Here is a 14011-nt window from a genome sequence, read left to right on the forward strand (position 1 = left end):
AAAGAAGTGCATCCGCAAAACTATTCTGTTTGCTGAGAAGAGCAACAAATCCCACACAGACATTCTGCTGACATCATCAGAATCTGTTCAAATGAATTACTGGAGAACCACTGCCCAATCAGGATAAAACAGTGACATCACTCACAGCACCAACATCAACAACAGCAGCATTATGGAGATCTTCTCTAATGTGAAGGGTGTGTGACAATGGGTGTGATTCTGATGTAAGAGTCTCCTAGTGAACTGCCAGCTGAGGGTCATAATGCAACTGAGACAACACTGAAGGGGTCCTCCTGTTGAGGGCACCCCAGATATGAGAAGCGTGGGGGTGTTTTTTTTGAGAGGGACTGCAGGCATGCTGAGGGAGCCCAGGGGACACAGCCCAAACCGGGGACGCCCCGATGCTGTTGGGGTAGGCAGCAGGCCAGAGGGGGAGGGGACGCGGGCATTTGAGATGAGGGCATGGAAAAGTGGTCCGCTATACCCCATGGAGCACAGCAAGGGAAACCTAAGCACAACCCAGCTAACACAAAACCTCCTCACAATGATACTGCCCAGCAGTGGAAATGTTATAACACTTACTAAACATTCCAGTAACATTGTGATAACATTGTGTGTCAGCTGGGAAGCTAACACTGCAGCATGGCTTGACATAAGCAACGGATGGATTTGTGCAGGATTCCCACAGGCAGTTCTCTGTTGAAGGGCCATCATCTCAGTGTGGCTGTTGTGATAAGACACTAAGAACCTGACTCCACCCCACCCACAGAGCATGCAGCTTCTCTGCGTGGGGCTCAATTACCATTCACTGGAGTCAACTCAGCAAATGAATTGAAATCCATGAGACATATGGGTGTGGGTCAACTGAATTAAACTGATGTGAATTTATAATTCATGTCCTGAATCATCATTTCCTGACACGGCCGTATTGTGGGTATAGAGCCTGCCCAGGGCAGAGGTGACAGTGATGATAGCAGTAAATCTGGCAACCTCTGTCCAGGGCAGAGGTGACAGTGATAACAGCAGTAAATCTGGCACCCGCTGCTTATTCTGGCACTTGGCACTTTGATTGGATTGTGGGTAATGACCCTGCGATAAGCTTGGCATCCTGACTGGGGGTGTATCTGTATGTCAAGTTCCTTTGTGTCACAGAATTCGGGGTGCAGACAGCCCTGTTTAGCGCCCGGGGGGGGGTTATGGTGGGGGGGCTGAGTGCGTGGTACCAGACTCCCCACAAGGGAAGCCAAAAGCACCGCACGCCTGGTTCACAGGAACCGCCAAACACCCGACAGCAGCCCACAGACCCCCGCAGTGAGGTGCAGATGGTCCGTGCCAACGGGCTTCCCACAACACCCCCCACCAATACCCCCCTCTTCAGGGGGATTACGAAACACGCTGGGGGCGCAAGAGACAGGGAGAGCCACAGCTGCTGGGGGTGGGGTGGAGTGGCGTGAGGTGGGTTGTTTCTTTTAGTAACACTGAGAGGTTTTTGGGGGGATTCCTCTCATGATGAGGGGAGTGGGGTGTGGTCACGCTGAAATGGTTTGCAAACGGTCAGGAGCTACCGGTCCACATCAGCAGAGGGGTCCTTTCACACCCCTCCTTGCTCCGTCTCGGGTGGCCAATCAACGGAAACGGGGAAACAGCCACTTCCCAAACACCGCTTCGTGACTGATGAGGACATAATGCCACAGGAGAATCATTCACAAATAATAGTCTGTTCCTTCTATTAGGAACAAAGCGTATTGTAATTAAGGCCGTGTGAATTTCAAACCATTTCAGTCCTTCGTCAAGATCACAGGTGTGAAACTCCGGTCCAGGAGGGCCGCATTGTCTGCTGGTTTTCGATGGGTTCTTGGCACAAGTGTCTCATTTAAAACATTGATTGGCTGAAGAGTCCACACACTTTGTTCTCAAGGCCTTAACTGGCAGCTGACAGAAAGAAAAACACAAAAACCTTCAGACACTGCATCCTCCTCGAGATTCAGTTCGACACCCCTGCGCAAGATGGAGCCAGATCTGCTTTTCACAGACTGCTTAGAGCTCAGAATCTGAGTCTGAATGCGTGCCCCTGCATTCCAGGCATTGCAGTTCGGTAGGTATGCATGCTGAAAAGCACGGAACTCGTTTCACAGCACTGCAGTCCTCCCGTCACATTCTAAGAATTTCCTCCTCTTACGTCAGCGTGACATTCCACCCCTCCAGTAATGCATGAGAGCAGAACGGACAACCGCTTTGCAACTCCGCGCGTGTGGTTTACCCCACACGCTTCAAACTCACGCACACGCCGCTAGTCTGAACTATGAAAGGTATTTACATTTAAAAGAATACCTTTTACAGGAAATGAGCGTGATAATTCTAACTTCTACCTTTATTCTTGTGTGCCTACAATCCCCAGAATGCATCACAAAGCTGGATGCCACAGGCCGGCCCATAGCCAGTGTGCTTAAAAAAAATGGATATGAGCTCCATTTAAACATGGTCACAAAACAAATCCAGTTATGCATACAAATATTATTATGGATAATATTATGTATTATTGTATGTTATAACTGAATCTAAATACGCCATGCAGTTAATCATGCCAAGCAATTAGTATGAAAGCCCTGCAAAACCCATAATAAACACACATCAGGAGTCACAGATTTATGGACATTACAGTAAGCCTAACAGATGCAGACAATAAATTGATGCACCATCTTCAATAATTTACCTTTTAAAGTGTAAACCTGACACTGGGCTGATGCACTCTTTTCAGCATCAATGGAATTTCAGACAAAAAACTAAGTCATTCATGTTTTTGCTTTTGTAATAAAACTGGCAGCTTGGGTGAGACATGCGACGAAACCCGTAAGGCGACCGACTCTCCAGCCGTAACCCCCCGTCCCCCCCAGCATGGTTAGAGTGGTACGATCCCCATGCCCTGGCACTTTGCCCTCTATGGACCTTCCTCTACCTGCTAACCGCTCTCCTTCACCCCTCCCAGAATAAAGCAAAAATAAATAAATAATGAAATCGCAAAAGGACTGCAGACTGTCCTGAAGTTACACTGCAGAATCAACCCCACGGCCTAGCACTTCGTGCGAAAGGCTGACTTATGCACTGTATATGCCCGGTTCTGCAGGAAGGCTTCTGAAACCAAACAGCAAACCTGCAGTGTGTCAACAACCGGTGCGGTATCAGACAGATGTACGCACGGACAGACAGAAGCCCGGCGGACTGTGAGTGAAATTAGAGATGTAGGGCAGTGCAGCTGTATGTGTTTACTTCAGCTTCCTAGGTGGGCTTTAATAGTTTGTTTACCGCTGGATCTTTGCTCTAATTTTCCTCTGGGTCTCATGTTTGCCTGTCAATAAAACATCCTCTCTGCACGTCCAGCGCATGTGTGGATGCATCACTTGCATTAAGCAAGTGTTTTAATTAGGTACCATTCAAGCTCCACAATAATTAATAGTGTGTTCAGATGAGATTGCCCCGGCTAATTATTTCCACTGAAGAGGCTTGCTGTCCTTGCTCTGTAACAATACCTTCGCTCTCGCTGCTTTAATTATGATGGATAATATTGTAAAATGCCTTTATTGTCTTTAACAAAGGCCTTTGTGGTCTATCTATTAAATTTACAATAGTGTACTTTCACAAAAAAAAAGACTAATATCTGCTTGGCACTCTTCTAAAAGCAACAAGAATATGTTAATATATTCCACTGGCATTGTGGGTTTGGAAAATGAACTGATGACAGTTCAATAAACATAAATCTGATTATCATAATGAAATCATGAATGAAATGCTTGCAATTCCACTATTTCCCAGTGCGGTGTTTGAAAAGCATCTGAAAAGTGCAGGATTGTATTTCTGCAAGTGAAGTTAACCGCAGTACTGTGACAACTGCTCAAATAAATCCGACCCATGAATCTAAATTAATTGAAAAAGAACATACTGTTTAAATGACCAAACTCAAAAAAAATTGCCTATTAAAAAGTATGGATGTAGGAAAGAACTAAAGTACCAACACGCGCTTACAAACAGTAGCCTAATTGAAGAGAGAAAAAAAGATTATCAAAGATGGCAAAAAAAACAGGGGTGGGTGTGTGTGCGCGTATGCGCACGTCCGTGCGTGTGCATGTGCGAGAGTGTGTGTGTGTGTGTGTGCGTGTGTGTGTGCGCATCGATAGCAGTGTTTTCCATAATTATAAGGTGTGTGTTTGTGCTGTCAGGGAAAAGGAAGCGGCAAGGTCAGCGCAGCCGACCGCCAGCCTGTTTAATTATAGAGCATTTTCCAGCTGTGACGCTACGGTACGGCGCAAAGGGACAGATCTGCGCGCGGCGTTCCAGCGTGGGGGTGTGTGTGCGCGCGTCACATGACAACTATGTCACTATGCGACTGCACTTTCCAATTCTGTACTGTACCTGACATTTCAATCAGCTTTGTGTTTCACTGAGCCTATGGACAGACGCAGGCATACACACACTGAGATGTGTACACGATCACACACAAACTGGTACACACGGGCAAACAAGATTAAAAAAAGACGAGCACTACCACAGACAGAAAGACACACAAACACATGGAGAAACGCAGATTGGCAGACAGACAGACAGATGTGCAATGACCGCTGATTGGCCTGTTCCCCTTCATACTTTAAACACACTATTTCTATTTTGCTTGTCCCTCCAAATCTCCAGAGGGCTTAGTGAAAAGGACACGATTCTCATAAACAAGCACATAAACAAACAATTGACCCCCTCTTCCAATCGACCCGGTCTCAGTGGAAGCTTGGTCCCACGGCCTCCGGGACCAGGGAGAACACACACACACACAAAACTCCGCCATGGGTGACCACCGACAACCCTGCTTCCACAGACACACACGCTGCCCTGTCCGTCATCCAAGAGCACAGGGAACGTGCGTCAAGTAGCGTAGTGCGTAGTGTGTAGTACGGAGTGCGATGGGTGGATTTGGGACTGTGGGGCTGTGTGTGGGACACAGGTGCAATGATTGGGGTGATGGACAGTGACCGAAGACTGGAATCCTACGATGGGCGATGGGGGTACACGAGGACAACACACGGGGGGCTACCATGGTAATGCAGAACTGCAGCTCGATCCGGTTCGGGCTCAATCATCAGGGCAACTAGAGGTTTTTTATTTCATTCAAATGTTAATCTCCTATATATATATATTTTTTTTGTTGATTTGCCAATTGTGCCTCCTAAGTTGTAAATGTGCAATCTGTCCCTGCAGAAGAATACTGCTGATGAAGTACATGCCCTCTCCTGATACGCTCACCTGCAAGCCTGTGGCCACTTCACATCTTACAGTCCACACAGTACTACAGGAGGATCCGGCTCACCTCTCTCTTTACACAACTGCTAGCTTGTGAGTTCCTGGCCTTTGTTGTGGGGGGGGGGGGGGGGGGGGGGGGGGGGGGGTGGCTCAAACATAAGTGACCTTAAGGACTATGACTGAATTCCCTGGTGGGACAAAACCAGCTGGGCTCTGCTGCAGTAGAGCCCCAGACTAATGCCCTTAGCCCAGGCTCACAGCAGCCATGTTAAGGCCCAGCCTGTGTTCACTGAAAAACCCTCACTTGACTGAGTCACTCAGGGCCCAACAGAACTTTGGACAGGGAGCATATTAAACTACGTTCACAGGGACCAAATCTGAGACTTTCCAGAAAACCATCCACCTTCGATGGCACTGTGTTTCTTGCGATGCTGAAATGGCACTTTGATGTGTTTCGACTACTGTCAGCTGTTCTTGTTACGTTAAGAAGATGCAGCCGCCAATGGAACCCGGAGCGGATCGAACTGCTACGTGGAGGGAGCGTGCCCGGTTAGCCTACGAAGACTACGAAGCAGAGCTCCCGGGGAGGGGAGGAGAGGGGGAGAGACAAAAGAGGATAGTTACCTGCATCCACGTCAGCTATTTAAGAGGCAGCCAAGGAAAAAAAAAAGAGAGAGAAGAAATGAAGAAAAACAAATCAAAGAAGCAAGGCCCATTTTTAACTCATGCACAGTCATTTTAACACCTTCAGAAACCACAAGGAAGAAAAAAAAGTCTGAGGCGCACCACTGGAAGAAAGATTGAGCCCATTAAGAGAGAGAGAGAGAGAGAGAGAGAAGCCTGGGGAACGTCTCCATTCCCCGCCACTCCACAGACAGAAAAACACGGAACACGTGGGCCGCCCGATCCCCGCAGGAGGAAGTCATTTTCATTTATCGAGGGACCGCAGTTCTTCCTCTTCAGTAAAATGTTCCACTCAGTGATTAACAGGGGGATTTATCTCTCCTCCGTATTCCTGTGAAAACAGCACATCGGCCCTCTCTAAGTCCTCCAAACCTCACACTCCCCTTCAGGGAGGAGGGGAAAAGTGCAGGTTTTTATCAAAAGTGCGAAATGAGGACTGCCGCTCCAGATTCTGGAAGTCGAGTTCAGAGGGCTTCCTGTCTGCCCCCACCCTCACACAAAAAAGAACAGCCGTCAATGGGGAAGGGCAGGGAATATAAGGCACTGAGAACTGAAGACAGATTTACATTGTTGTTCCATGTCATTCCCCAAAATAAATTTTAAAAAATTAGAGGGGGAAAAAATCCTCCTGACGTTTACCTGTGCCAAATGAGGCTTATAAATTAGAATTTTGTCTTGAGAGGCAGTGTTGAAAGGAAGAAACGCTCTGTAAAATGTGTTTCAATTCCCTTCAGGTCTAAATAAATGTTACGACTCCCAGTGTTGCAGAAATGTGCAAAGAGGGAGACTCTGTCTATCTGTAGAGTCTTAACAAGAGGACAGGATCCCACATGGAACTAAACACATGGACAAGGGGGCTTGTTTAATATCTAACACAGGGACCATTAAAGGGTACACCTGAGATTCACAGACCTTGGCACTTTGTAGGTTAAAAAAGCACTCAAACATCAAGTACAGCCCTTGTTGCCAGCTAGTATGTGGTATGGGTTACTGAACCACTTCTGGCCACAACTAAAAATTCTGTAAGTCTGTACAGTAATTTCAGAATGTTGCAGATGAATCTGATCGACAAATTATCATTGCAAACAATACGCTGCAGATAATAAAGTGATTTATATTCATTATCATACAGAGCACTGCTGGTGATTCACTGGAAAATGTATGGAGCTGTTTACAGAAATATCCTACCGTGCAAATGGATCATGAGTAAAAATGTAAAATATGCGAGTCAGGCTGGCTATGACCCGCTATATAAATGCTCATCTTTGAAGCTTATAAAAATAACATCATACCAAAACACTACCAAAGGCTCAAAATGTTATTTTGAAACGGCCAATGTGTAATTTCTACATTACTTTAAAGATTAACAGCTGTTGCACCAATTCAACAAAACATGCTACTTTCGAGTCCGGTTCACGTCACGCTGCTTTTGGAATCATCTCAAAGAACACAACACCGCCATTTTTCCTCAAAAATATGTGGGCAAATAGAGGAGCCACGCCGGTCGGACGGCGGAAAAAAGAAAGAAAGAAAGAAAAAAAAACAAGACGTTTGTGGGTTTTCGCGAATTCTTGGACTGCGTGGTCGTCTGATTCCGATGCAGCGTGGGGCGGGCGTGCCCGCGGACGTCTGTGACTGCTGCAGGCGCGGCTCGCCGCTGGCAGCACGAGCGAGCGACCGACCCCGCTTCTACTACTGACCCACTGCTGTCTTACGCTCCCAATTCAAACAAGCAGCATGCGCTTATCAGCGCGGAGGAAATCTGCACTTCCTATCGACTGTGTCAAAGGAACGGCCGAGTACTAGAAGCTTGTTAGGCGGCGCCATGGTATTTCTCCCCATGCAAACTGCACGCGTCGTCACATTTTCGCCGCAATTAATGCGCATAAAATATGTACGCGCATTACTGTTTGACACGGTTAACCATTTACCCTCTTTCGTTGGTTTACAAAGACATTAGCAAGGGAATAGAGGGTAAAATGGTGAATTAAGCGAACACGGGGTTAAAACGGCGCATTTCCAGTATTGGGTCGCCTCGCCGCCTCGTCCCAAAGGAAGGTTTTCTGTAGCGCCAGTTCCGCGCGGGCGCAATAACATTAATAATGAGGAATTAAATATTTAAACGTGTGCCTTTGAAACCGGATATGTTCCGGGGCCTTCCCATATTGAGGGGGGTTGGCGCAAACCTCTTTCCATTCTCAATTATGAATGGAGAACATGATGGTTTCCTCGGGGTCTGCAATCCCGGTTCTAGGAACAGGTGTTGGGTAAAAAAAAATTACCCTTCGGCTCAAGGCTGGAGGAAGTTATGCTAAGCAAACGGCACTGCTAAACCACAGTAAGGCGGTGTTGGTGATTCTGCTAAGGACGCCTTTGTTTGTTAAAGTAAAGAAGTAAAAGTAAAGAGGCCAGAAGTAAAGCTTACATGCATTAAGTATTCTTCACTTCACATCGTTATTCCATCATCATCAGAACACGCCCAAATGTATTTAATAGAGTTTTGAAATTCCACTGTCTGTAATATCCCAGTCTCTTCAACAAAAATATCAACAGACTATTTTAATTGAATAAACAATGTCTATTCCTGCTCCCAGCCAATCAGATTCACCATAATGCAGAGCACAAGACAGCACATCAGCCTGATGCAGAGATCAGTTCCTTACAGAAAGCTAACAATGTCTCTAAACTAGTGAGCAGTTGCAACTGTAAGCTTATTTTTTTAAAATACTAAATGTGCAGGTTAGTGAGTTCATAACTGAAAGTGGTCGATGTCTAAGTATGGCTACGACTCCAACGCTTTCCCAGACCTTGAAGTCCAGCTCAACACTGGTCTCAAATTCCAACATCTGGGACAACAGCAGGACAGCCAGAGACGTGGGCCGTCAGACAACAAGTTAATCATGCGCCAAGTGAGTCTTCCCTCCCACTGCTGGATTCCCTGGATTAGCCACGTTAGCAGTGAAATTACGAGACTGTGTGAGAGAGTTAGAAAGTCAAAACAATGTTAATATTATGAGACCCAGTCAGTGACATTTCCCCCGGCCGCAGAAAACTGCGGCAGAAACAAAAACTGATTCAAACAGGAACGACAGGAGTGTTCAGAAGTGTGGACTCTCTCTAGACTCAACACTGCGAAAAGTTTGGATGCACGCTTACCCTCTGGGGACTCTTCTTGCACATAAGTACCGGTCAGGTACCTGTGCACTAATGCCGACTTCCCGCTGGCCAGGTTACCCACAATCCCCTAGAGGTGAGGAGGAAACATGAGTAAATGAGCTGCATTCTGGGACCAAGAGTTCCATTTCCCCCAAACCTTTGCTATCTTTTTTTTTGCAGGTGGATTTCAGAACAAGATCCACTGAGATGCATCCCATACTGCTGTTCCAGAAACATACTCGAGAATTCCTCAATACTGCCATTTATTACACATAATGCAAAGTAAATGTAGCTCTTCATTTCTGAATGAACTGCACTCACTCACATATTTATTTAAGTGGCTCTACTTCAAACTGCAGAGACTGATGTGGAAGGGGGAAAAAACGCTGTCTCAGCCTTGCTCTGGAATAATCCATACAGAATGTGGGAAAGCCCGGAGACAAACGGTCGCAGGAAGGAGGGCGAACTCACCACTTTGAGCTCGGGTACCGAGCGACTCATGGTCCATTCCTGGCTGTTCACGAAGGCGTCTGCAACATACGGAGAGAAGCGGAGAGAGAGGCGTTAGCCGACAGGGCCACAGTGAAACGAGCACGTTTTCATGCACATCACAACCCTCTATGGTGTCCCTGTGCTTTCGAAAAAAAAATGAAAGCATGAGGGCCTTGGCCTACATGGATTTGCTGTATTTTGTACAAGAAAAGAAACTCATAATGGGAGTTGTGGTTCAGTGACGGGATATCAACAAAACAGCTGGATGGGGTGATGGGGACAGGGCCATGTCAGCTGGGAACAGAGACCAAAAAGGCACAAAAGCATATGGACTTCACAGGGTGTTCAGAGTTCAGACACTGCCTGATCCTCCTGCAGCCAGGCAAAAATGGAGACAAGAACCACACAGTCTGTCAGGGAGACCAGGGCTGCAGCCTGTTCAGCAGTAATATCCTGGAGAAAGTGACTGTGAGGTAGAGCGAGAGTGGGGGGAGAACAGGACGGGGGGAATGAGATGCGGAGAATAGCAGCGCACGGGAGGAAACTGCATGATGGGAAGCGGTCTCTTTCCTTAGTGTCGATGCCTCACCGGCAACCTGCCACACTCAGTACCACCCACCACCACTCAAAGCCTGTCAGTGCTGCTGCAGTCAGGAGTGTCAACAAGGCCAATTACACTGTGCAGCAAGAAACAGCTCTGCTTAAACCATCACTGCATCTAAAGCCAATTACACTGTGCAGCTCTGCTGAATCCATCGCTGCATCTGCACTGCCTGCCCCACAACCAGCGTCGTATCATGCTCCTACTGTACATGGGTGAGTACCATAGAACGGTTTTGTGGTGTGTATCCAACACAGAGCTCCCTCTAATGAGAAAAATGAGGTCCGTGAAGGACAATTTCCAAAATTTTCAATGGTCCTACTTCAAACATATTAATAAGACTTTTGTGAAGTATAGCTAGCAGAAGAGATATAATTGCTAAGTTTATGTTGTGACTAACAGCAAATCAAGTCCCTTCAGCACAGGACCAGTAACCCCCGCAGTGGTAGGAATAGCGCTCCTGCACCCAGGCAGACGCACGGCCCCCTCCGCGCCCACAGCCCGGCGAAACCGCGGCGCTGTCACAGAGCCGGTGATTTCCCCCGGCCCCCCGCCGTGCGTTTGAAGCGGCAGACAGGGGAGAGAAAAGCGCAGGCCCACCCCCCCGGCCCCGAGAGCATCCACACTGTTGTATATTTTATATTCCCTCTCACAAACCGCTTGCCAGACCGCCCACGCAAGCCTCCGCCAGTTAACCCTTCGCTGACGCAGCGGGAAAACACTGCAGTGCTGGAAGTGCCCTACTTGCACTGAACGCTGCGCTTTCATCAGCGGGGTCTCGGGCAGGGGCATGTGCTGCCATTCTGATTGGACAGCAGACAAAAGGCTGCTTTTAGCATAAACGCTAATGGCACTGACCACAGAATACAGTTAAATTACACAAGCAGCGGCTCATGCGCATTAACCTACATGTATGAACAATTCAAATGCATGGTATCACATAATAGCCTATAGAAATATGATTTATATATGAAAGCAGAATGTGCCATTCTTTTCAGCCTGTCCATTATGTATCAGTTTTTGGACGCCAGCACCTACAAAAAGAAATTGGCTGGGATTTGTGTAGGTTTTTTTGCCTTAGTTACCACCTAATAGTCACACAGGCCCACGCACGCATGCAAACACACAGTATGTAGGTCCTACAGTACATTCAGACAAAATATATTTCTTGTCATTATAATATTATTACTGTGTTAATATTACTGCATATTAATATTTTAATCTGAAAACATAATAAAATACAGCGAATCTCTCTCTCATTCCACTTAGCAAGGCTACAGCCAATCACACACATCCCTGAAAGACTGTTGGCCAATCAGCGCTGGTCTGAATGTGATGACAGACTCTGGGGCACATCTGAACGCTGGAACCCAAGTGGCCAGGATTGGCCGCACTGCCACACTTACAAAGGACAAGGATGGGAACCTGAAACCTACACTGGGCCCGATGATGTCACAGCGATCATAAGCACTCCCTGGAAGAGGCCGTGAGTCGAACAGGGGCTCGTATCTGGACCCGGGTTCAGACCTGCTTACGGACAGCCAGCAGTGAACAGGATTCGTCTAGCCCAGTCGACAGGGCTCGTTTCAGGAGCAGTGAGAGGCAGGCAGAGCAGGACCTTTAGGCTGATCTGAATGAGGCTAAATGTCCTGGTCCCACAGATAAGCCATACAGGCCAGCAGTGGACAGTGAGGGTCAGCCTAATGCAGCTCTCACTCTCAAACACCGCCAGCACTGTTTGAAGTGAAAAGCGATAACCTACAGAACAAAACCTTGTGACTCCGGTCTTGAAAACATGGCGTCTGAGAGGGTGATCTGACGGCTTTATGAAGAGAAGAGCTGGCATCCATGATGGGCAAGGTCACGATCTACAGCACAGGAAGGGAGTCACACCACCTACCCCCCCCACAGAAGGGAGAGTGTCTCGCCGCACAGCTGGCCTGGGCCGGGGGGGGGGGGGGGACAGGAAGAGAGCCCCTAACCAGGAAGCTTCCTCAGCTCAGAGGGGTTGAAGGCTTTACGGCCTTCCAGTCCATTCTAATGCCGCTGAATTCCAGAGGAAACTCCTGAGTTGGCAGCGCAGTGCCACCAGGGTACCCTCAGCCGCACAAAAACCATCATCTCTTTGGTCATGTTTTAATGTTTCTATTCATAAATATTATGGCTTCCTCACACAAGGTTTTCTACCAAACATATGAGTGGATGAATTCCACTCAGTGGATGAATACAATATTTAAATATTTGCGGGGAGGGGAGGGGGGGGGGGGGTGACAGGAAAACAGGAAAAGGAAAACACAAGGTTTTTTCTGACACCGGAAACATGCGTCTGTGCGAAATCTGAAGGACTGCAACGATTGCGTAATGTACAGTAGAGTCAAAAGGCAGTAAAATCCCTAACACTAATTCTCCAGCCGTGCTGTTAGCATCGGTCTCTGTAACAGGAGCCCAGCCCGCTAATCACACCGCTAACCTCGCACCGAGCGCGTGAGCCTTTACCCAACGGCACGCTCCGCGACGCGGGGCACCCGCCTGCCAATTACACGCCGCCAATTCGCACTTACAAATTACAGGGCTCCGCGGCGCATTACTTCCACTGAGCGCGCCCGATGACTGCAGCCGCCAAGCGCGCATCAGAGCTCGCATCACAGCACGCATCCACGCCGTTTCGCCACACGCCGTTTCCAGGCGGCTGCCCTTTCCACACGCGAGTTTTTAACGTTGGAAATCACCGTGTCGTTTCCGGGCTGTTGTGAGTTAAAAAAAAAATTGGACGGCCGGGAACGTAGCGATAAAAAACCAGAACGCTCTGAGACTTAGCATGTGTAGCGTGAGAGCACAGGCGTGTGGGCAGGGTTTGAGCGAGGAGCGTTAGCCTCTTCCATTCGCGGCGCACAGACACACAGCCTGGCAGAACGGGCTGAATAACAATAGGCCGGAGCAGCAGCCTCTCAGTAATGCAGTTTAATATTTCATCCCAGCAGCTGCTGCTGCCTGGCAGTCAGGCACCAGAGGCTCTCCTGTCCTAAAGTAGGCCACAGCTGATTCTTTGGGTTACCCGGGCAACAGGGCACAGCACTGATGTTATACTAACCCACTGAAAAAGGCACTTTTTTTTACTCATCAAGGCACAGACGCCCACCAGGGACCGAATATTCAGAGGAGATTTTTTTTTGAGAAAAAGAAAATTCCATCTGCGATATGACAATGCCAGAGGAAAGCGCCATTAGGAAAATGTCTGTGTGTGTACACGCCTATGTGCATGTGCTTTCCCATGTCTGTGCATGTGTCCAAGCAGATAAGTGTGTGTGAATGTGTGTGCATGTGTATCTGTGTCTCTTTTGCTCAATCAGTGATGCCCCAGTTTCCTTATGATGGCCTTGCTCAGTGACCCAGCAGATCCACACAGCAGCATCACAGAGGAAAGCAGGTTTCTCTTAATCCTCCTAATCTACATTTACACCCTGGTCACTGCTCTCTAAACCCTAATCTACATTTATACCCCTAATACTAATCCTAATCTACATTTACACCCTAGTCACTGCTCTCTGAATCCTAATCTACATTCATACCCCTAATCCTAATCTACATTTACACTTCAGTCACTGCTCTCTGAATCCTAATCTACATTTAGGCTACACCCCAGTCGCTGCTCTCTGAATCCTAATCTACATTCACACCCCAGTCACTGCTCACTGAATCCTAATCTACATTCACACCCCAGTCACTGCTCACTAAATCCTAATCTACATTTACACCCCAGTCGCTGCTCACTGAATCCTAATCTACATTTACACC

At 47.7% G+C, this 14011-nt stretch overlaps 1 protein-coding gene across 7 annotated transcripts in view; it reads right to left on the reverse strand.

The window, feature by feature from the left end:
- agap1 (ArfGAP with GTPase domain, ankyrin repeat and PH domain 1) overlaps positions 1-14011 on the reverse strand; it is a 148667-nt gene that overhangs the window by 79138 nt on the left and 55518 nt on the right. For 4 of the 7 annotated variants that reach the window (XM_035394312.1, XM_035394311.1, XM_035394309.1 and 1 more), the window contains exons 2-3: positions 9595-9653; positions 9124-9211 (exon numbers count right to left, since the gene is read on the reverse strand). In XM_035394312.1, coding sequence (XP_035250203.1) covers positions 9124-9211; positions 9595-9653 — 147 coding nt within the window. Of the gene's footprint in view, positions 1-5907; positions 5923-9123; positions 9212-9594; positions 9654-14011 lie in introns of all 7 variants that reach the window. The other 3 variants (XM_035394310.1, XM_035394307.1, XM_035394306.1) reach the window with 1 other exon arrangement.

This window comes from Anguilla anguilla, chromosome 15, assembly GCF_013347855.1.
Source record: "Anguilla anguilla isolate fAngAng1 chromosome 15, fAngAng1.pri, whole genome shotgun sequence".
Lineage (NCBI taxonomy): Eukaryota > Metazoa > Chordata > Actinopteri > Anguilliformes > Anguillidae > Anguilla > Anguilla anguilla.